The sequence below is a fragment of the Pseudopipra pipra genome, chromosome 15 (genome assembly GCF_036250125.1).
Source record: "Pseudopipra pipra isolate bDixPip1 chromosome 15, bDixPip1.hap1, whole genome shotgun sequence".
Taxonomy (NCBI): Eukaryota; Metazoa; Chordata; class Aves; order Passeriformes; family Pipridae; genus Pseudopipra; species Pseudopipra pipra.
In genome coordinates, this window is record NC_087563.1 from 16274343 (window position 1) to 16298570 (window position 24228).

Here is a 24228-nt window from a genome sequence, read left to right on the forward strand (position 1 = left end):
GGCTTCTGCTTCCCTCCCCACCACTGTCCATCAAGATCAGTTTTGCTGCTATTGGTGCATTTAAAATAACTGAAAGCAAAAGTTAGGTAAGGAGCAAAGTGAGCAAACTTAGCAAACTCAGTTAATACCAAACTTCTTTAGCATCTACACAAGGTACAAAAAAATATACTCACCTCAGGAATGGGAAGACAGGAACATGACTGAAAATGAAAAGAGCGAGGGTTAAAACCCAGCGTTCAGTGTACAAATACAGATTTGTCTAAGTCTGATATTCTCAAAAGCTGTGTACTCACGCTGCCAGCTGTCTGCCTACAGGGGCAACTCAGGGAACTATCAACCTGGAAGAACAGCAAGTGAGAAGTCAGGATTTATGCCCATCTCCTGCACAAACATGCAGCTTGACAGGAGGAAGGTGCTAAAGAGCCACTTACAAGCAGCCGCTTTGTGTAGCGGATAATTTCCCGGCCCCCACAATAGGGCTCTGCTTGCACAGAGAGCAGCAGGCAAGAGAAGAGTATGTATGGCAGCATGCTGGCAGTCATGTCAGCTCAGTCTGATGGGTGACAGAAGAACGGGAGGACACTCCTTTTAATCGAGTCTTCACAAAATTCCCATTCTAATATGGAAAAACCCAATTATAAAACTGATACCAGGTGCCCACTATTTTTTCCCGCTATCTTGGACAGCATTTTAACGAAATCAAACGTGGAATTGAGTCACCTACTGCAGTGACTTTTCTTCAGCACTCTGGAAATTCACAAATGCTCCTCAGAAGTGATTAATTTGAACATTATGATATCACACCCCAGCAGGAAACAATGGTTAAAAATCTACGAAAGCGTTTTTTTTTTTTCAGATGTGGGTTTTGTCCCCTGCACTCGTGCAAGTTATAGTTCCATGAAAGCAAAGTGATGATAATGTTCAGCATTGCCAGAGTCCCTGAGAAAGCCAACTGATGTGCTGCAGGGTGGTTTCCCCCCAGATTCAGAGCAGGACCTTGTTCAGAGAAAGCGGGTGACACTGGAGGGGTCTGTGGGGCAGACAGATGGATGGACAGTGGTGGGGCAGTGCCTGGACAAGTTGTCACACTGAATTACAGCTGCTGCATCCAAGGAGTGATCCCATGGTCCTGGAGTGTGATCCCACCTCTGCTGAGAGCAGGTGCCCCAGGGTGCAGCTCAGGGTGGGGCCTTCAGGGTACAAACAGCATCGCGGAGGGGACTGGATGCAAAAGTAGTCCTAGGTAACCAAAATGGGATTAACTTGAAAATCCTCTCAGATGGTGTCTCCAAATGAGGTGAATGTTGGCTAGAGCCCTCCCTGGCCACAGAGGTGTCCTTCTTTCAAGTTGCACACCTTGCCAAAGCAAGTGGTAGCCCTTCAGATTCCTTTTAAATCCCCAGAGTTGACTTCTAAGCTTCCCTCCTGTTTGCCTTAAGTCCCATTATGCCTCAAAGGTCTTCTCCAAAAGCTTGAGCCTTTTTCTGGTCAGCGTGGCTGAAGGATGAGTGAGATCCCTCTGGAAACTGTCCTGGAAAGAGAAAACATTGGGTTGCAAGTAGCTGTTTTTTTCTCTGGCATTTGTGTACCAGCAAGGGATTCTTTTGGCTGAGAATGGCTTTGCTTGCCAGCAAGGAGAATGGAGGAAGACCTGCCTGCTGCTCCTGCCCCTGCCTCCCTGCCTGCACACCCAGCACCAGCTCCACTCTGGAGTGGATGTTTCCTGCCTTTTTTTTTTTTTTTTTTTTTAAATTTGCCCATAGGAGATTTGGTGTGGAAAGTGTACACATCCCATTAGGCAGGTACAGCTCACACACAGGCCCCAGGGAATACCTAGAAAAAGCCAGAGACCCTCCCTTGGCAGCTAAAGCTGATGGCAGCGGGTTGTGTTATGATCAACAGATGCACAAACACACCGTGGGGATGGCTGGCATCCATGAGCAGGGCAGGGGCATCTTTCAAGGCACTGGATGATTAGAGAAGGACTAAAATCATTGATTAGCAATTCAGAGCCTGGGATTCCCTGAAAAGCAATAGAGAGACTTCACTTACAGGTACATATCCTTCAAGGAAACTGCTCCTGGCTCAAAGCAATGGGCAGGCTGCTCTCTGTTTCTCCAGCCAGTAAAGCCACAGCAAGAGTGAGAGCAATTAGTCCAAAGCACAAATCCCTGAAGGAAACAAATTATGTGTAACATTTGTGGGACACCTTTTTTTCTCAGAAGGTTGAAAAAAAATGATTTTACGTTCTTTTAAAGGAAAGAATTCACAAGTATCTTTGGTTTAACCAAGGTTGTGCAAGGAATATGGTAACAATGGCAGAGAGGGGCAAGATGCTCTTCATAACAGCCAGGAGGTTCTACTGTGTCTGTTTTTAAGGAAATTATGCTCATTAGAGATCCAATTTTTCCCAGGAACTGCTACACTGTCTTGGCAAGGGTGTTACAAAACCTGATATACTTAGCAGGGTCTCTAGTGCCTCATCACCTAAGGAATGATGTCTCAGTGTAGCTGCCATGCTCTATAAGTGAAAACAATTGATGGCATAAAGCGATTGGGGGTGTAAATCATATGCAAGATACATAATTAGGACCTTTCCATACATGAGATGTAATTATGGACAGTGTAATTATGGGCAGTGAGCAGTTTAGATAACTTCTTCCCAGGCCTACAGCCCAAAAGGCAAGATCTGTGTTTTTGTTTCTGATTGAAAATCAGAGTGGCAGAGCTTCCAGAGCTTCTCTGGAGCTGCTCCCAGCCCCCGGTTCCTCCTGGCAGTCACTCCCTGCCAGCAGTGCCAGCACTATCTCCACATCTCTGCATTGCTCTTTGATTGCTTAGTGAGATCCCACTCACACTGTTGTTGCTGCAGGGCAAATGGGTCGTCAGAGAAGCCACATTCAATTTAGAGCGAAACAGAAATCATCAGAAGTCAAACTGGCAGCGAAAGAACTTTCCCTGTCTTCGTTAGAGCAGAGATGGATGAGGTGCAGGAGCGAGTGGCACCAGTTGCAGCTTCTCTTTAGAGAGCTTAGGCTCTGTTCTGACATTTAGAGGCTGATCCAAGGAGTGTAGAAATTAATATCTGATGCCATCCCAGCAGAAAGACCAACTTTTTAATAGAATCTTCAAACCTTTAGCTTTGATATTTTAAAACTCTTCATTCTGATGACAAGCTGCAGCAATGTATTTTGACAACTAGGGTATCATTTGTGGGCTAATTTTCTGTCCTCATGTCTAGGTGGCTGATCATCCTCTGTTCTGCTCCCTTAATCTCTCTTTCAGCAATACAGTCCAAAATGTGGAGAGGAAATGATGGCATATCCCCATATATCCTACTGCTTCCCTACCCACTGACAAGGTGCAGTGGAGGAGCAGAATAAGGAAGGGGCAGAGATCTCCATCACCAGGGGTACTGCCAGCACCAGGGCAGCCCAACAATTTTCAAGTGACAGGATTTTAACCCAGAACAGATAATTGGAAAAGGTGAACACACAAAACTCTCCAAGATATTTCTATGATCTCTTACAGGCACTTTGCTCTGGCTGCTTTGGAAATCCTCATCTAATGTCCTATACATTTTTGGTTTATGTGTAAATACTTTGGGATATATTTTCTTTCAATGCACTTACTTTGATGATAGGTTGAATGACAGAAAATGCTGCACAAACATCCGATTTCCAGATCGATATTTTAACATCGTTTGCCTAAACCTCCAGCTCTGAGTTCTCATGAAAGAATTTGCATCCCAGTGAAGAGTTTCCAGGAAACTCTGCTCAGTTTGGGTTTTCTACGGTAGAAAAAAAACTCCCTGTAGAGGAAAAACACCCAGATAACAAAGCAAGCTGCTTTACATTTGCTGTGTGCACTGATCAAGATAGAAGGGCTGCAAAGACCACAAATGAAGAGATGCTAATTCATAGTTTCATTTTCCAGAGATAAGGCGGCTTGGAGTATTTTTTTTCCCTTTCTTTTAGATAAAGATGACATATATTAATGTAGAAATGAAAGAAAGTAGGGGCATTGTAATTCCTTTGTGAAAGGGTAAACCATAGCACAGCAATACCAATATTGTTTATGACAGAAAGGCATCAAATCCTGATGAACTCAGGGAACATTTCATATGCCAGCTTGAAGAGGGTAGTGGCAGCCCCTGAGAGCCACACCCTGTGCCACATCCTCTGCCCTAGCAGATGGACCAGGGGATGTCCTCAGGACTGTAGATAATTGAGCTCTCATTATTTTCAGAAGTGTTAATTAATTTGACACCATTTAAGCTTACTAACAAAAACTAGTGGCACTCAGGAGAGGGTAGAGCACACGAGAGAGACCTTCAGAGCTGCAAGTCCTCCTTGCTTCATGCAATAGGACAGTCACTGGAGCTTTCCTGGGTTGTCCCAAGCTCTCCATGTTGCAGTGATATTTAGCAAGAGCTGAGGCATCTGCAACAAAAAAGCCCTGACAGCAACATTCCAGCCACTCTGGGTGTCATGCACAGTGCAAGTGCTTCCCACAACCAACCATCTCCAGAAGGAGACAGAAGAAGGCAGGAACTGACCACAAAGTCACCTGCTCTCTTGTATTTTAAGTTTTCTCCTGATGCCATTGCTCTCGCTTCAGTGTCTTCTTTAGTGTCCTGACTGCTTTCATCAGGAAAGAGAAACACTGAGCTCTCTCACATCACAAGTCCACTCACCCTTCCTTGCTTGTCCCGCTGCGCGATGACCCCGCGGGCTGGATTTCCCACTCAGCACGGCTCGTAGAGAGAGGCTGAACACTCAGGACACACAGACAGCACCAGGCATTCACCCTGTGGCTGGGCTAGAGCTCCTCAGCAGCCAGCCCTGCTCCACAGCTCGCTTTTCCTGCTGGGAGCACTGACAACCCACCTGCGGAGTGCTCGCGAGGAACAGGCAGTCGTCACTCGATAATGAGGCCGGTTCCCACCTAGCTGTATGAGTAAGAACAGGCTGGCCCTTTTCCATGAGAATTGGCAGCATTTTCTGTTCTGTGTGTGAAGCAGGCTACATTAGTGCTAAAATGTTTTGAAACGTGGGAGATGAGCTCCATAAGTGCTTTTGCAGCAGGTGAGGCCACACAGGTGCCGGTGGCAGGGCAGTCTCAGCCTTCCACGCTGGCAAGGTTCTGGTTTCTCCAAATGTTTCTTCTTGGGATCCATTGCTTTCTCCATCATTCAAGAGGACCTTCATATTCTTTTCAGAGTTTATGTGTTCTACAGCCCTGTAGCCTTAGAATTTCACCCATACTAAGAAAAGATTTCTTGATGTAACCAGCATTTTATATTTTACAGTGAAACTCCATTTGGGACCTCTGAGACCTCCTTAGAAAGACACTCTCCTTCTGCTGCATGTATGGCTCCTAACAGGCTTATTGTTCCACTAGGATCTGACTCTGGAGCTGCACAGGTTCTACAGTTTGAAAGAAGTGCCTTAAAAATCAGTGTGACTACTTGAATTTCCCCTCTCTGTGTGGTTTCATTCCTTTTGGAGCCTGTGTCTGGAAGGATACTCTGTATACTGCTTGTCTAGGTTGGCAGTGATCAGTCTATGCATCACTAAGGGACCATACATAGGAAGAAGATGTCTTTAGAGGGAGGGAGCTGTTGTGCAGTTTACATTCATTTTAGCACTTGAACTTCTTCCCACTTATCTTCTTGGATCTCACCATTTCTTCCAACTCCACGCTTCACCTTTTTTCTTCACAGGTACAAGACAGGCTTTGGCCTTCTTGGCTGACGTGACTGCCATGTGTAGGAGAGGAATCTCTACTACAACAGCCTCTATGACAAAGCAAGAACTTCAGATTAAACCAAGGAGACATATCTTAATGCCTGTGAAGATGTCACGCTACTCCTCTGTCTCAGAGTACAACAGAAAAAGAGAAACTGAGATGGGGACTGTGATCTTGCCTTCCCCTGTGGTGGGGACACACCAGGCAGGGACTCCCAAGGCATGAGGAAATCTCAGCCTGGCTCAGAGCCATCCGAAAATCATTTAGGTTGGAAAAGACCTTTACAGGCAGGGCTTCAGTCAGTGCTAAAACTGCTGGGCAGCCCCAGCCTTCTCCCAGCCCATGCTCCTTAGGCATCATGAAGCTTCTCCCAGCCCCAGAGACCCTCCTCCAGGTCAGGGCTGTTTTCTAGAAAATCAGCTTTTCACTTGGTTCCTGGTTGGTCAGTTTGTTTCAAATGGGGAAAATCAGCTGCTGTTACCTTTTTTCCTTCCATAGCACTAAATAGTGTATAAACTGTTAAAAACAGCTACACAGCCAGCATCTCATTAAACAAGAGCTGTTGTAAGAGCTGGAATGCCACCAGAGACATGAAAGTTGGGCAATTACAGACGTATTAGAGGGATGACAGGTCTGAGTATGCTTTCATAATCCAGGCAACAAAACCAGAAGTGGGTATCCCTGGGCCTTCTGGTCTCCCTTCTCATTTTTTTGACAATTTCAGGATTTACTGCTTTTATCTTAGAAACGAGTGGCTCTGTAAGGACCTTGAACAAGCTATCAAGCAGGTGGCTCCATCCACTCCAGCATGTGAGTGGAATGTGTCACTGATGGCAGGTCACAGGACACAGCACTGGCAGAGGAGCTGATCCATGTCCTGACACGGGGGATTTTTCTTTTGTGTAGCTCAGGGACAAAATCACCAACATATGCAATCAGTGCCCCATTGAATCAGCTGTGTGTATGTCTGCCTGCCTGCCTGCTTTAAACTCACAGCACCAGGTCCCCCAAAAACTCCTTAGAGATCCTAATTTCTACCCATGGATACTGATATAAGCTCTAAAAATTAATGCATTTGCATGAATCATGGAGAAGATCATTCACAAGACACAGACCTGTCAAGTCTGTGTGCATAACTTGTGATGGCCATCCCTCATCTTTGGGATATGGGGCTGTGATGTCCCCTGTGGTGTCACCCCACCCCACCACCTCTTTCACTGGTGACACAGCCACACATTCCCTACTGCAAAAGCAAGACCAAACTATCTTTGGGGCTCCATGTGCAGGGATCATAGAACCATGGAATGGTTTGGGTTGGAAGGGACCTTAAAGCTTCCCTCCTTCCAGCCCCCCTGCCATGGCAGGGACACCTTCCACTAGACCAGGGCCTGTCCAGCCTGGCCTTGAACATTTCCAGGGATGGGATCGGTCACAGAGATGGGTGCCACAAAGTGCTGTGCCCCAAAAGCTGCTTGGCCCAACCCTAAGGTGTCCTTGGTCACCAACAGTGACCCAGAGGCAGCTCAACCTCCTGCACAGTGGCCAGGGCTGCCATCCCCCTTGGAACCTCGTGCTCTAGCCTGGTGCTGCTTTGCCTTACCCTGTGAACACTGATGGGGTGATGCACTGATTAACCAGTGTGTCCAAGGCTTGTCTCCCATGCTGCTGGACCAGGGCAGCCATTGGCAGGGCAGAGTCACCCCAAAATCACCCAGAGGCTGTCCAGTGTGCCCATGGGGAAGGGAGTGTGTGCTGGTCTGCCAGCAAACCTGGCTGGGGTCGAACAGAGCAAGACACAGAGAGGAGGCCTGGCAGCTCCAGTGAGCAGCACATGCCATGCCCTGACAGGGATGAGGATGCCATCAAGTGGCCAAAGCTTTATATTCAATTCCCACTTGCTCTTCATGTTTTTTATACTATATCTATATCATACATATTTATAATATATCAAATAGCTTTCTACCCTCTGCTCCCTTCCCGCACCAGGTTCCCCACAGCTCTCCCTGACAGCTCCTTCTGGCAGGTGTGTGTTACACAAGAGCTTTGTCCAAGTAAATCCTGGGCACCCATTTCAAAACTGGTTTAATTGGATGAATAATAACAGGAAAGATCACCATGCAACTCCAACGTGGGTCTCAGGGCTTTATGCCCAGGGGGCACTGAACAGACTGAACGTGGGCACCACCAGGGCAGGATCGTGCAGACACACAGCTTGTCATGAACCTGATCAGTTTAATTAATTCATGGGCCATTTTTACATAATGCAGGCACATAAACAACACCATTTATTTGCATTGAAAAAACAGTCTCCCCAAGTATTATCCCTGGAGACACATGATATTATCCATCTAAAAAACATGTTTTACATGCGTGCATAAAAATAGACAACATGGAAAGGATGAATCCTTAAATGCAGCCAGCAACAAATACTTGTGTGAAGGCTCATCAATTTTATCCATATTGTTTATCAAAAACAGTTCCCTGTGTTCTCACCAAGGTCAAAGGCACTGTGAACCTCCTTGCCTGTGAGCCCTGAGATGAAGCAACACCAGCTGTTGCTGGTTCTTCCACTTTTTAAAGCCAGTTCTGGGGCCACCAACGCTCTGTTTTTAATTTGGGCCCCAGTGATGAGAAGCCCAAAGTAGGTGACTCCATTTCTGAGTGCTGCTCCAGACCCAAAGTTTAAGGCACTTTTTGCTGAAACCTTCAAGTCTGGTCACCAATTCCTCCATTCATCCAGGGAAGAGGACGTAGGAGTTTCTCTTTCCTTCTCCTCCTTTCATGGAGGAAAGCTTGAGGGCTGCTCCACATTGTCTTCAGAAACCCTTATTGAAGGCATCAGCTAAAACTGCAATCATTGGGCTTTTCCCCCAGAGTCCTTCTCCAGAGGAAGAGCTGTCCTTCTAGAACATTTCCTGGAGGACAGTGCTGCCCTTGATTGTTCCCCCATACCATGTGTCCTTCTGTGAGCCAGCTACCCCTCGGCCTCTCCTGCCAGTGCCACCAGAGCCCTCTTCTCCCAGCAAAGCTGGTTCTTCTTGGGTTTTGGCATCAAACACTCCATGGTTAGGAAATAAATCACAGAGATATTCAACAGCACAAACAGAAATAATCATGATGTAAAAGATCTTGGAATGATTGAAAGGCTGAGGTAGACCAAAGAGAGACCTGGGTCTGCCCCAGTGCTCTCAGTGGGAGTGCAGTGAAGAGCTGGAGGTCCGAAGGTGTTCTGTGTATTAAAGAGACTTCCTTTGGTGATGGTCTCTTCAAGGCTGGGAAGTGATGTCTGCAGGATTTGGTGGTTGCCAGGCTGGATCATCGTGTCAGGGAGCTCAGAAGGTCTTTTAAGATAACTCCAGCAGGTCCCTGGAGGCCTGCACCAGGCAAGCTGTGTAAATCAATAGCCAGACTTCTATATGAAATGCAGACTTGATTTATTGTTTCCTGAATAAAAAAAGGAGCTCAGTTATCTGAATGTAACATCCTCCTGTTTTCCAATTTAATATATAAACTTGGATAACAGACTGAAGTTGTTGAAGCCCTTCACAATTTTTCATAATAATGTGTTGCATTGTGGCAAACTGTGATGGAAAACACGAGTGTGTGTTTGTACAGGAGGAATCATCTAGTTCTTTAAACCTGAAAGCAAGCTAGGATTTGATAGGAATCCAGACCTTCCTACAGGAAAAGCACCTGTGTACCCACCACACCTCCTCCTCTCCTTGTTCACACAAAAGATGAGCATTATTTGCAGTGTTGTACGAAAGACGCTCCCTCGGTAATGTCAGATGGGCTGGGTTTGGACACATCCCTTGGGAAAGGGAGGTGAGTTGTTTTCCTGGCTCAACAGGAAAAATGCCACTGATAAAAAAGCCCACCAATTATTGAGGTGTTCTTAGTCAACAGAGTGAAAGATTTGATAATAAAATGGTCTTTGGGTTTGACTGAGCTGGTGCCATTTTCGGAGTCCTGCACGGACTCAGTCCCAGGAGACGCTGTAGGTGCAGGATGGGAGTCTTCAGTCAGAGCAGCTGAGCCCACACCAACACCACACTCCTGATTTGGCTCAGGAAAGCAGGGGGCTTTCTGGTTCTTCTTGGCAACACTTTTGAAATAAGAAAGAAGGAGATTTATGAAGTACTGCAGAAAACAGCAAAGACCGCCAAGAATAATCGTGAGTAAAAAAAGTTTCTTTAATCAGATTTCTTTTAATCTGCTAAAAAAAGTTTCTTTAATCAGGTATTTTTAATGCTGCTCCTTTGTGAAACCCTAGGTTAATGAGGGAAAGAGTGGCACAGTGAATTGATAGTCAGGACACTTTAAAAGTGCTTAATTTCAGGTCTTTGTGGATGGAACAAGGGAGGGAAGAACACTGTTCAGGGACCATGGTGAGAATATTTCAAAACGTATAAAGTGTTAGAGAAAAATCTCCCTTCAGATTTTCATTTCTGATTGACATTAATCAAAACAATCACAAAAATCAGAACATATTGCAGTGAAGTTCCAGGGGAACTGGACTGAAACTAAAATCCATCAGCACATCTGTTGTCTGCCCTGAATCCCACAGACCCAAGTTAGAGAAGTGGCTATTCAGGTGTGGGTACCCACGTGTCATCTGACTGTCAGAGGATCAATGCAATTGCAACTCTGTTTGATTCAAAGATTAATTCTGTGGTTTTAACAAAGCTAGAGGGTCTTTATGTGCTGACCTGGAAGTTAGGGATTGGTCTCAGTTTGGCCTCTTTTCATTGCTTTGAGGGAAAGTTCATAGCCAAGAAACATGGCTGCACTCGATGGGAATCCTCGCACTGTATTGACCGTGAGGCCCCTAAAAAACACCTGTTGGGGATGGAGAAAGGTTAGAGCATAGGAACAAACTGGCTATTTTAAGAAGGGGAAGAAAACATTGAGTGAAGTCACGGTGGGATTCTGAAGCACCACATCTTGGTTTGCTTGGAAGATGCGCTCTCACTGCTGGTCCTGGCTGAAGTCTGCACTGGAGAGTGGAAATGCAATGGTAAAAGTCCCTGGTTTGGTGTCATTGTTCTCTGTGCTCCCCACAGACCCCCATCTGTACATACCAGCAAGATCTACATGTGCTGAAGGGTGAAAAATGCCACTGGTGTAGAACAGAAAGCAAGAAGTCTAAAACATCTTCCAGTGTTGTCCCACCTTGGTACAGTCACAGAATGATAGAATCATAGACTGGTTTGGGTTGGAAGGGACCTACCTTAAAGCTTATCTTGTTCCTACCCCCTGCCATGGACAGGGACACCTTCCACTAGACCTCATTGCTCCAAGCCTTGTCCAACCTGGCCTTCCTTCCCTTTGCATGTGGGGGTCATGCAAAGCCCAGGGTTCAAGAAGGCTGTTGTTTTCCTGCAGGGAATTCTCTGGCCCCCGGGGCTGGGTCTGTGGGCACAGAAGGTGTTTGGCAGGTGCAGAGGGAGCAGTGTGGCCGTGGGCCAGCCCTGCTGGTGTGGGCATTGAGCCACGGGGACTGGTTTTCAGGTTTCACCTTTGAGCATAGAAGGAATTTCTCAATCAGCAGAAAACTAGACTCACTCTGTACCTTGCTGAGAACCAGCTCTCACCACCACCTTTGGGAAAAATGTTCAGTAGAAGCTGATATTTTCACAGGAGTGTTCCTAAGGTCAACCTTTGGTACCCATACACTGCCCAGTGCTTTCTCTCATCAAGATAATAAATACCATCGGCCAGATTTCCTCATTCTGCTCAATATATAACTTTTTAAAAGGTGCTGGCATGTACAAGAGAGAAAGACCTTGCAGCTTTTAAGTTCTTGAACAGTAAAGTGCCTTTGGAAAGTGGAGAGGGGTCTTGTCACTCCTGGCTCCTGGCCTTGACTCATCTCCCTTTGAACCCCCCTCACCACAAACACCATTCCCTGGTGTGTGCACAGCCCACTTTGGGGTGAGCCTGGTCACAGAATGATGGTTGCAGGGAGTATTTCTGCTGGCCTGTTTCTCACAAATCACTCCAATCACCACCCAGGCTCATCACCCTGGTCACTGATCTAAACATCACCAGTTCAGAATGGATATGAAAAGGAACATCAGCAATCCAGCCCCTTTCCAGGCTTTACAACAGCAAAGTTCCCACAGCTACTGTAAGGAACTGTGGAAGATCTTGGCTCCAAAACCAGAAGCCCATGGATTTAAGAGTCTAGCCAGTCTTTCCCCTGAAATTACTGAGCTCTACTAAACACCATCATATCTTGTATCCAATAAGTCCAGAGCACAGTGCTGACTTGTTTGAGGCAGGATCAAAATGTGTTCACATAGTTTAGGATGGACCTTGCAATGTGAAATTGCAGCACTGGGATATGTAGGATATTATTCGATTTGTTGGGATGTTTTATTTTGCTAGGAAAGAGAATTTTCTGGGAGGAAATTCAATTTTTTGGAATGACCCATAAAGTAACAAAAGAGAACCAAGTTAAATAATAATGAAGATTTAGGATGAAAAGCCCAGAGGCATAAATTTCTCTCCTCAGAATGAACACACTTGGCTATGGAAAAAGACAAGTGTTATATTTACATTTCTTTGTGTGCATCAGGCAATTATTTGGAGCACTGTGAGTGGTGTTCCTTTGTCCCAGAATGAAAACATCCAGCCCTGAGCTGGCTGTTTGTCAGCTGTGTGGCTCCCAACATTTCAAAAGGTTTTCCTCACAAGAGCAGGATCCAGTCTTGCCATCAGCCATTGCTCAATCCTGTTGTTGGCTTTGATGTGGGTGCCAGGTGTGACAGCACAAAATCTGCAAGCAGCTCAGACCTCCAGCCAAAACCCCCAAGCACCATAGCTGTTAATATTCAGGCAGGACAAGGAGGTGATGAGGATGGAGAGAGAAGGGAGAACACATGGAAAGGCCCTTTTCAGCCACCCTGTGTTTACAGTGTAAGTGCACACCAAATGGAATGAAGAGCCTGGGCACCCTGTCCCTCCATGGACAGTCCTCAGCATCTCTCCAGGTGCTTGTGCTTCACATCAGTGTGACTTTCTTCACCCAGTGGCAAAAATTGAACCAGACCACAGGCTCCTGTGACAGCTGGCATAACACAGAGGCATGTTGGCAAATATTGAAATCACACCGACTTGTGATTTTGCAGGTTGTTTTTCTGTTTGTAACTTGTTGAGCTTCTCTCAGAACGTGAAAATCAACACTTTGGAGCTAAGAGCCCACATGATGTTCTGATGATAAATACAGATTTATTTCAATGCCAGAAGATGTTTCTCTCAGCAACACAATAAATTTGCAAATCCTTGTTCTCTGCCATTCATGTTTAACTGAAGCAAAGTTTGCTGGTAGAACAGATATCTTTTATTACACCAATAGACAAAGTCAGAAAAAGGAGATAAGTTTTTTGGCATGCAGCCCTTCTTCCTCCTTGAAACCAAAGCAATTCTGGTTTAAGAACGTTTTCAATCAGCTCTGTCTTGGTGCAAAATGAGAGTGAGCAGTGCAAAGCCAAAGTTCCACCAGAGCATTGCCCAAGGTGAGCACACACCCCAGAGTGCCAGCACAGTCCCATCAGAGTCAGTTCATTGGCACCAAAGTCATTGGGGGACATTTGACCTCTGCATTTTGCAGAAGCAAACACTGAGGTAAGATTTCCTACCTCTGATTTCTCATAAGTCAAATCATATTCATGATTAAGTGAGCTGACATGAAGTGTTATTTGAGGTTCATTACACCAGCGGTGTGTGACCCCCAGTCATTCATTTCTTCATTGTATAAGGCACACTATTGCACTCATTACTCACTATTTTGATTTAGAAAGGATCTGCACTGTAATTACCTCCTGCCATTATAATAATTTAGCAGTAACTGGCTTTAGCTGTCTCTCAACCCTGCAGATAGGTTTGTAACAACCATTGTATTTTTCCAATTGACAATTAAATGCCTAATAACCAGATTTTACTTCAAATATCACTTACTTTTAAGCCCTCGTTCTGGTAGCTCTGCAAGATGCAGTCAAGGGTCCCTTTGTACTGATTTAAATAAACTCCATCTGCCTGAAGTCGACTTTTCACAACATCCATTGGAGTGCATAATCCCCAGGAAATGGCTCCTAGAAAAATGCAGAAGTAATTGAATCATTCCCTCTTTATATTTGCTTGGCTGCAGGTCAGTGAACTCAAAAATTCACCTCTCATCTACAACATCATATTCATGCAATTTTCATTTCAGGGCATTCACCCTGCTCAGGCACAGAAACAGCATTTCTGGGAGCAAAGTTCCCTCTTTCTGGAAGATGCATTGAAATTTTGGAGGTTATGCTGCCAATCAGATACAGGCAGCCCAGGAGGGGCTCCCCCAGGTGAAAACACATCTTCTGCTGTGCCTCTGGTGGAACATGGACTTGCAGTGGGAAGAGCCTGAGCTGCCACTTGGGACAAATTCAGAAAAAACAGAGTCTTCTGATAATTCTGATAATTGTAAAGCAAAGTTTGAGCTGAGAATGCCAATAAGAGGCAGGTCCAACTGGGGCTGCCAGGACTGGGCTCCACACAGCTCAGATACCTTGTCAGTGCTCTAAAGAAACATCTGTGTGCATTGATTAGCCTGCTGCTGAGTGGGGTGGTTTGCCTCTGGAAAGATCAGCACATGACCACAATCCATGGCCCAGTTGGACAGACAGGAGTTTGTTTGGACTTACATGAGTGCTGGGGCACTCTAGAAACGCTGTCCAGATGGGCCAGGGGCCTCTTTGTTTGAGGAGAAATGGAGAAGGCATGTTGTTACCATTACCTGAGCTAAGGATTGACTTGCCTTTGTGGTTCTGCAATTTAGAAAGGGCCAAGAAATGGGGGGTGGGTGTGGGGGTGACCTCCTGCGTGGCAGGGGACAGACAAGCCAGTCTTACTGGCAGGTGTACACACGTTAAAAAGGGGAAGAAGAAGATCAGTAACAGCCAACTTGGCTTCTGCTACGTGTGGGGAGGTGCACACCCTCCTGGTGGGCAGCCAACAGGTTGAAGTCCTCTTCTGGTGGCATCTGGGCTGCCATATCACTGGCAGTGTTACAGCCAGGCTGCCCTGAGGCATCCAGGGAGATGAGGGCACCTTTTTTTTTCCTCCTCACTGACACTGAGCCCGATGAAGGTCTGATAACACTTCCATAAAATTTGCCAAGCCCTGAAGTGCAGCTGTGGTGCCAGGGGACCTGGCCCTGGGGAGGAAGGTCATTCAGTCCCACGTCCCCTCCTGGCGTTCAGGAGGATGTGGTGGCCCTTGAGTCACTCTCAGAATCACTCCAAGAACCTTCCTTGCTGTGCCAGTGCTGTGAGGAAGTCAAGGTGCTTACCTGCTACACCCCCTGCCAGCCAGACAGAGAAGGGACTGGGAGAAATGCATCCCTCAGGAGTTGCCCAGTCACAGAAAACTGCATAAGGGATGAAGTAGACGCAGTACCCAGGAACATCCCTCAGGAGCATTGCCACTGTGCCTCGGTAGATTCCTGCTATCCCCTCTTTCTGTAGGATTGTCCAAAAGCAGTGGATTGGGCCTCGGTACACAGGAGATCCAGGAGCTGTGGGCTTTAGTTTAACGTCTGCTGCAAAGCAAAAAAAAGACACAACAGTTAGAACAGATACATTGCCACAGAACTCATCCCCAAAGCCCACTGCCATTGGTTAGAACTTGCTGCCATCCCATTTTTTTTCTCCTGGGATCGATATGTAGCGTGGGAAAAAAGTTTTAGGAAAGAGTACTTAAGTCCATTTTCAAAAGGTGTTTAGACACTTCAGGTCAGATTTTTCTTATATGTGTGGCATACATCCCAATAGGTGTGTGCCCAGTGAGATTTCTAAATTATTTTAAGGCTATGTGCCTGATTTTCATGGATTTTAACCACATCTGGTGCCAAGTGGCATCACTGAAAGCCTTGATGTCTTCAGAGTCTGGCCCTTCCCATGCAGACCAAGTTGCTTTTGTAAAAGGTACTAGGTTTCTAAGCTGCATGGAGGTTTTAAAAATGGACATTCCAGCCTGCAATGGAATTCAGCTGCTGTCTAGAGCAGAAGCAGCTCCTTCTGCCTGCAGCTGGTGGACAGGGTAGAGCCACCCCCTGCCATCCTGCCAGTGCCCCCTCCTGACCCATCCTGCCCCTGCCTGGGCTGCCTGGCACCCTGCCCCAAATAAGTCAGTGGTCTGCAAATGCACATGGGAGAATTTTGCTGTTGAACAGAGGAGGTGGAGTACCAGAGAGGGGTTTATGGGCAGACAAATGTGGGACTGAGAGCATGCAGAGATGGGGAGCTGGCATTGCTGCTGGCAGCTGTGGTGCTGCTGCTGGCATCTCCAGGGGACCCCACAGCCCAGGGACTCGCAGTTCCTGCAGCTCCTGGTCCTGAGCACACCTGTCCCATGTTCCTCAGAGATCCCAACTGCCTGGAAATGCCATGGATAAAAACTCTCCCCTTGAGCTGAACAGGATGGGGAGAAGAAAGGGTGAATTTTTAGCCCCATTGCGCCAGCACAGGTCAGCAGGGAGCCAGGCCTTGGAGCAAAGCTGTCCTAAAGCACCAAGGACTGGCAGAGGAAGGAAGGCGAAACTCCTGCTTCCTACCTTTGCTGTAGGGCTGTGTTTGCATCTGTAGCCTGATCTTTACCAGGTCCACGGGAGTGCCAATGGCCACGGAGACAAACCCTGCCACCGAGCTGGCCACGGTCATGTCGGCGAGCGAGGGCGCGGCAGCCACGTCCCCGTGGCGGAGCTGGCCCAGGAACCGCTGCGTGCTGCTGAACACCCCGAACACCACCGAGCTGTACAGGCCTGTGGTGGCCATGGGGAAGGACATGCCCTTGAAGAAGCCAGTCACCTAGCCAGGGAAGGGAGCAGGGGTTAGGGGAGTGAACGGCACTGAGCAGTGTAAGCCCCAACTCGTCTGGCGGGCTGGGAATTGTGGGATCCTGGAATGGCTTGGGTTGGAAGGGACCTTGAAGGTCATCTTGTTTCAACTCCTGCCATAGACAGGACTGAAATGCATATCTAAGTGGCAGATGTCTCCTGGAACCAACTGTTTGCACATGCTGAGCAAAGGAAATTAGTTTGTTGCTGCTAAAGACTTATAAAGACTGTGCAGAATACAGGACATGGTGAAAGCACAGGAACCCACTTAAAAATCCCTCTTATGGGCAGCTTCTGTCCTGGCTTCACCAGAGTCAGCAGAATCCCTCTGGGAGACCTTTGCTATCAGAATCCCTCTGGGAGACCTCTTCCAGCAGGATCCCTTCGGGAGACCTTTTCCAGCAGGATCAGGCAAAAGAGCCACTGTGGATGTTAAAGCCATGTCGAGACCCTGATCATGCCATGCCAAGGATCTGTCTTTTCCCTATAGGAGTAACCAAGAGGGTTACCTTAGGGGTAAGCAAGAGAAGGCTGCAGGGATTTGCAGCTCAGTGGCACCAACTTTATTGGTCTTCATATAACTGCTGGTGCCAACAGCGATTTTGTGTAATTGCTTTATGTTTTTATCTATTTATTGACTTGCACTTTCTACCAGCACATTTAAAGTAAGATAAAGCACTTACAGACTCATTTCTGTACACAGTGAGAAAACACTTGAGTGTATTTCCATATCCTTGTCCAGCTTGCAAACGAGTCTGCAAAAGACATTCATAAAAGGCCATTAAAATCCCCCATTTCCAGCCCAACAACAGCTCATGCTCCGTAAACAATGTGCACTTTGCTTTGAGAGCATGTCCTTCCTTAGTCATAAAGAGAAAAGAGCAATAAAATAAGATATATGTGCATTAACCCCCTTGAACTTTGCCAGAATCCGGGCTAAGAGGGATCTCCCAGGTCTGAAGCTCTCGGCAACATCTGGAATCGATGACTGTCAAATTGCTCTCCAGCCTGGATCAGCCACCCTGTCCCAGCACAGCAGGCTGCTGGTGTGCAGGGCTGTCACTGCCAAGGGCCTGATTTATGTGGAAATTGGAGAGTGGTGTGGTCTCCTCCGTTTGGAGGCTCTCAGGGAAGGCTGGGATGTGCTGCTGAAGAGTGGAGAGGTGTCCTCCCCTGGGAGACCCCTGGGGCCCTTCTGATCCAAGGTGGATTTTAAGACATTGAAATGCTAAATGGAGCCAAAATAATTCAGCATCATCTCGGGAATTCTCCATGCTTCACTCAAAAATACATTTTCATATAATTTCCAACAAAGGCAACTTGTTTCTGGAAAGCAGTTTGGTTCGAACAGCTGTAAGAAATGGCCAAAGCCTGTAGGATTTGACATACTTTCTCCTTCTCATATACATATATATATTTATATATCTACACACACACATGTATATTTAGATCATCTTTCATTCGAGCAGCTCACAAATTTGCACCAAAAACATCCTAAGGAAGGATGCATTTTTTGGACTTAGAGGTGTGCAAGGAAATGGAAACACTGTTCACTTCACAGGACCTGGGGCTTCAGCAACTCATCTTGGTTGAGGCCAGAGCTCATTTTTTTTATAGGAAGACGCACATGCTCTGTCAGGGATGTTTTTAGGGAATGGGGACAGCATTTCTGACCATATCCATCAGAATTGCAATGCTGACATGAAATCTGGAGGGACAGTGCCCAGCCCCCTCTGCTGGCTCAGAGTGAGGGTGGTGACTGACACCAGGGTGAAGTAGGAAATTATCTGGGAATTTAAAGCCCAAAGAAGTGTGTGTCCTTCAGAGTTCATGCCTGGGGAGACCTTTTGCATGCCAAATAGCAGGTTGAATGGCACAATCATTTGGCCCAGAGCCCTGCCAGAGGCTGGCCGGGGCCGCAGTGGGACCTTGGCACGAGCAGGAGGGACCAAAGTCTGGGGTGACCCCTCACCCCAGGCTCACCACTCACCCTGGCATGGCTCCATGCAGCTGTTTGCACACGTGCAGCATCACTGCACTGCTCCTGCACGGCCAGAGGCCACGGGAAAGGCAGCAGGATATTTACTGAGCCCTCAGGAACAAGCTGGTACATGAAGATGCTGCCACAGCTCACACAGCACACGTTGTGCAACACAGGCAGGCCCGGGCCAGGGGTGCAGACTGTGCACTCTGTGACTCACACTGGGTAAAGGGGGCTGGGGGGAACAGTGGGGAGGGGCTGCACCCCAGGACAGAGTGACTGCAGTGCCCAGCTCTGAACTCCCTCCCTGCTTCACCCGAATGCTCAGCCCAGACATTGCCTTTTTGCCTCCATGGGCTTGTTTTTCTCTTACACAGTAACCAGGTATTTAGAGGTTCAAGTTAATATATTTTTTGAGTAACTGAGGACAACTGAGTGCCCTCACAATCTGTTTCTTGCACACAAACTCCTTAGCTAATCTGTTAACACCCAGTGCTGAAATCCCTGCTGGCATCTCTGATAAAGTCAGCTGATACCAGTACAGATGTTCCTCTGGAAAATTCTCTTTTTTTTTGTTATGTTTTGATTTGATAGGGCTCTTGGGTGACACCCAGAAACTGAAGAAAGTTCTGGGGAAATGAATGCAATGAGGAGGATGAAAAGTAAGTAGAAGCAGAACTTTCGGAGTTTTGCAAGGCTGTGAGAAAACCAGAGCTCCTGGGGTTTGATGGAAGCTGCAAAGCTGGGAGGGGGAGGCTGAAGGAGGAAGCCTGCTTGATGGGAACTCTGGTGTGGGTACCACGTACCCCACCCAGCCTCATATTTAGTCCTGCCTCCTCTCCCAGATGGAGAAGGACCCCCCCACATCCCCTGGAGGCTACAGATGTTACTGAGCAATCCTTCTGCTGGCTTGGTGCCGTGTAAAAACTCTCCTTTCCACTTTCCTTCCCCTAAATTTGGAAAGATAGCAAGTCTGCCTGCTTGGTATTCCCAGGGCACAGCAACAGGGCGGGCAGCCTGACAGTTGCCTTTATAAACACTTGAAGGATGGGCTTGCTCTTTCTTGGCATGCAGAAACTCAGTGTTTCCCAGCAAGATCCTTATTGCATCTGTGCACGGTGATGCTCCTGGGGCTGGTGTCACCTCAGAAGCTCAGGAAGGAGAGGACTGGCCAGCTGAGCCCAGGAGAGCCAGCTGTGTGCAAGGGGATGGTTGGGATGGCTGGGGAAGGGATGTGGTGTGGGCTGTGCTGGATCCTGCCTCGCCCCCATCACCCTCCAAAGGGCTTTAAGGTGCAAACAGGAACAGTGGGTTTTGGGTTTGCCACAATTGGCAGCCCTGCCTGGTGCCATCAACCAGGCTGGAACTGGATCAGGGCATACAGAATCAGGGAATCATAGAATAGCTGGGGTTGGAAGGGACCCTTTAAGGCCATCTAGTCCAACCTCCCTACAGTGAGCAGGGACAACTCCAACCTGACCAGGTTACTCAGAGCCCTTTCCAACCTGCCCTTGAATGTTTCCAGGGATGGGGCATCCCCTCACCTTTCTGGGCAACCTGTGCCAGTGTTTTACCACCCTCATTGCATAAAACTTCTTCCTTATATGTAATCTAAACCCATTCTCTTTCAGTTTAAAAGCATTACCCCTTGTCCTATCACAACAGGCCCTGCTAAAAAGTGTCTTTCTTCTAGGCCCCCTTCAAGTACTGGAAGGCCACAATAAGATCTCTTTGGAGCCTTCTATTCTCTAGGCTGAGCATGGGCAGAGCAGCTGAAGTGATGAAAGCTGCCCAGACATGCCTGTACAAAACAAGCAAGGAACAGGATCTTCCTCTCTATCTCTGCATCAGTAGGGATGGTCGACGTGGTTGAGTCATGATGCACTGCTGTGTGCAGGGGCTTGTCTGCACCATGCAGACAAATATCTTCCTACTTCTCTAAACCCTTCCCTTGTCTTGTAGGAATTGTAAATACTGTATCACAGCCCTGGGATAAGAATTTCAGCACTCTGTCCTTCCAGCATTGCCTGCATCAGGAAAACACACAAAAATGTGCCTGCAGCAACACAAATACAGTTCCCTCATTGCCCTTTGAATAGCTGTCTGTGGTGAAGTTCAATAAAACATTGGCAGAACTGTTCAGTGAACCACACATTAAGGAAGGCCAGGTTTAATTTTCAGCATTAATCCTCCACAGAAGAACTCACCCATATCAGCCAGTTCTTCTAGTTTCTCATTCAAAATGAGCATTGGAGAGGAGGAAAGTCTATGAGAACATTTCTACCCTGGTTAAATTCCCCCTTGGGGTAAGTGAAGGTCCTTTGAAGCATCAACTAGAGAGAGAGAGAGTCAGTGGTGACAGGAGAGCACATTTCAAAGTGTTTTACCTTGACCGTGTCCAGGGGATGGCCCACAACCACACTGGCAATTCCTGGGGATGGAAACAAAGTATTACACAAAACATTGAAGAAGCTTTTGTGACAGGACAGGGTGTGATGGGTTCAGAGGAGAGGAGATTTCCATAGGCACAGTTGTAATGGCCAGCATAGTGCCCTGCCCCTGATGACAGGCAAAAGCAGAGCAGAGACACTTCCACATCCTTCTGTGGACGCTCTCCTGGACTCCATCAGCTTTACATCTCAAAGGCATCTGAGCAAGAGAAGGAGGTGTTGTGCTTGTGTGTCCTGTCCATGACCAGCCCCTCTCGCATTCCTGTAGGCTCACACAAATTTTTAGCCTCAGAATGGTGAGATTCTAGTCAGACACAAGGAAATGCTTTCTCCTGGCTCAGAGAGAGATGTCTTAGAGCTGACTGTTGATGGGACCTGTGAACCCCTCCTCCTTTGCTGTTTTAAGAGAAGTATATAGAGATGTCTGTCAGGAATGATTCAGATAAAGAGGATCTTCCTCTGTATAGATCTCTACAGTCCCATCCAGCCTCTTTCCCCATGGTTCTCTGGGGAGAAACTGGCCTATTCTCTCTTACCATCTACCCACCTACCCACCTATTCACTGCCAGGAGCTCTCGTGGCAGGACAGAGCACAGTTTCATTTCCCTCTTCTCCAGGAGAATGGAACAACCTGTGTGCCATGGCCAGGATATGGGTGTGTGTGTTGATTGCAAACAGCACTGGCAGTTTATAGGGTTTGTGGAGATGGTGGGTAGTTTGTGATGCTTCCTCATCAGCAACTCTGTGCAAACCAGTGCCCCAGAGTGCTCTGGAGACTACATGAAATTTCTCACCCACAGTGGATTAGTACTGAAAAGAGCATCATGTCCTTGGTCAACACATTATGACTTTGCTCAAAAATGTGTTCTAAAATGTCCCCTCTCCTCCTGGACCTGAAGCCACCTGTGGTCTAGTGCTACACATGAAAACTGTCAGCTGCCACCACTGCTGAGCGCTGGTGGCTGTTCAACCCCCAGGACATCCTGTCCCACTCCTGGGGATGTGCAGCAACAGCACAGGTCAGTGGGGCAGACTGATGCAGGCTACAGAGATCCAAAAAAAATCAGCTGCTCACCTAAGCTTTTGGCAGAGGTTCTGGGTCTTCCAGAGTCAGCTCCCTTATTAACCACGTCTGGCAGGTCACCTGTGAGCCACCTCACACCCCCTGGATGAGGGATCACCTGGGCAGAGGTTTGCTCTGGGGTGGCTGATGCCAGGATGGACACTGTCCTGCTGCAGCCTGGCAGCAGAGCTGGGCACCCTCTCAGCTGTCAAACCCGGTGGGCATCTCTCAGCTGGGAAGCTCGGTGGGCATCTCTCAGTGCCGTAAACCGTGTGCCATTACTGACGCCTCTACAGGTCATTGTGTTTCCTGTTCTTTTTGGTATCTCTTTCCCGGTGTTTGCCATCGGCATTCCCAGCAGACAGGATCAATCCCTGCCCTGGCCATCAGCCTGGTGGCCGCAGAGGGACGGCAGGGACAGAGCCCGGCAGTGGATGGGGGGCCGGGGAACCCCGGGTTGTGCTGCGAGCCCAGCGGCTCTTCCAGCCGTGGGGGCACGGACGGGAGAGCCGCCGGGGGCTGGGGGTGTGCGGGGGGCTCTGGAAGTCGCTCCCGCTCCGCAGCACCACACTCTCCGAAACTTCAATTTTAAGTATCCCGCCCGTGGAAATGGGATTAAAACGGCACTTCCGAGCCAAAGCAAAGCAAAGCAAACCGCGGGAGAGCCCGGGCGGAGCAGGCACCGACCGCGGGTGACACGGGGGGATAGTATCCTCGCTGTCCCCCCGCTGCCCGCACCCCGAGCCCGCGGCATCGCTCACCTCCCACCAAGCCGGCCACGAAGTCCTGCAGCTGGAGGGTCCCCATTGTGCCCCGCCAGACCCGGCCCGCCGCTCGGGGGGTCCCCGGCGCTCAGGGGGTCCCCGGCGGTGCCGCCGCCGTGCGGGGTCCCCGCGGTGCCGCCGCTCCGCGCCCGCCCGAGGCTTCCACCGCTGTGACATCACGGGGCGCAGTTAAAGGAGCCGCCGAGACACCGCCCGGCCCGGCGGGGAGGGGCCGCTCTGCCCGGGGGGAACGCGGGAGCCGTCCGGGAATGGAGGGCAGAGAGGGATGGGGACTGAGAGGGATGGGAGCAGAGAGCGATGGGAGCAGAGAGCGATGGGGGCAGAGAAGGATGGGGGGCAGAGAGGGATGGGGCAGAGAGGGATGGGAGCAGAGAGCGATGGGGGCAGAGAAGGATGGGGGGCAGAGAGGGATGGGGACAGAGAGGGATGGGGACAGAGAGGGATGGGAGCAGAGAGGGATGGGGGCAGAGAGGGATGGGGGCAGAGAGGGATGGGAGCAGAGAGGGATGGGGGCAGAGAGGCATGTTCGTCGCGCTGGGGGTGGTCTCACCGAGGGGCAGCATCGCTCCGTGGGCAGGCGACTTCAACGTGAAAAACACAAGGATTTGAGGAGTGTGAAGCAAATTCGCAAATTAAAGATGTAAGTCCGGAGGTAAAGAGTGTACCAGCCTTAACCAACTGAGAAACATCTCTGTTGGCTTTGTTGAAGTCACACTGCCTCATCATTTCAGGACATACTCCCAATTTCTTTTGGGAAATACTCCCCCCAGTTTCTTTTTTTTGGCAAGCAGTGAACAATTGCCCCCTACCCCATTACCTCTACGTAGCATTCACAATTTCTTCTCCATCTGTTACTCCCTCTGTCCTGTCTTTCCCAGAGTCAAGACCTCAGTTCTCTTTTATTCCGCTTTCGTGCAAGTTGCTGCTTTTTTGTTTGAAGTCTTTGAACTGTGCAGCCAGGACCACAAGTGATAGGGAAGAACCAGACACTCAGCAGCATAAATATACTTTCAGTTTTGATCTCAAACCCTTTTCTGGGAATTCCTAACACGCCTTTCTGATTGACACTGAAGGCTGGGCTCCTGGAATGGTAAATACCTGATCTTGAGCCCAACCTGGCTGCTGTGCCTCCTATGTGGCACTTTCAAATAGCAAATCTAATGGTTTACACCTGACTAGCACCCAGTCACTCAATGCAGTGGTCTGGTCCTTAACTTGTGCTCACCAGCTCCAGAAAAGTCATCTTGATTGGGTTTTGTGGAAATGTATTTTGTCTGCATATTCTGGTAACTACAGAAAATGGAAGTTCGTGAACAAGAGAT

At 48.2% G+C, this 24228-nt stretch overlaps 1 protein-coding gene and 1 long non-coding RNA gene across 6 annotated transcripts; both read right to left on the reverse strand.

Moving 5' to 3' along the window:
• Nucleotides 1–1427: 1427 nt before the first annotated feature.
• Nucleotides 1428–23038, reverse strand: SLC25A48 (solute carrier family 25 member 48). Of its 5 annotated transcripts, none has more exons than XM_064672184.1 (8): nucleotides 22883–23038; nucleotides 20996–21039; nucleotides 17311–17382; nucleotides 16346–16598; nucleotides 15083–15328; nucleotides 13714–13847; nucleotides 10461–10590; nucleotides 8003–9856 (listed from the first exon to the last, which is right to left on the reverse strand). In XM_064672184.1, exons 1-7 carry the CDS (start codon nucleotides 22926–22928, stop codon nucleotides 10468–10470), a joined length of 918 nt encoding a protein of 305 aa, XP_064528254.1. In that variant the 5' UTR covers nucleotides 22929–23038; the 3' UTR covers nucleotides 8003–9856; nucleotides 10461–10467. The 5 variants fall into 5 exon arrangements, with proteins under 5 accessions (XP_064528255.1, XP_064528254.1, XP_064528253.1 ...); XM_064672183.1 differs by having other exon boundaries at nucleotides 15083–15331; nucleotides 22883–23037; XM_064672185.1 differs by lacking the exons at nucleotides 8003–9856; nucleotides 10461–10590 and adding an exon at nucleotides 1428–1531 and having other exon boundaries at nucleotides 15083–15331.
• On the reverse strand, nucleotides 9667–10454 carry LOC135422728 (uncharacterized). The gene is made up of 2 exons (XR_010434550.1): nucleotides 10020–10454; nucleotides 9667–9967 (listed from the first exon to the last, which is right to left on the reverse strand). It is a non-coding gene; the product is annotated as an uncharacterized LOC135422728 (long non-coding RNA).
• Nucleotides 23039–24228: the final 1190 nt, after the last annotated feature.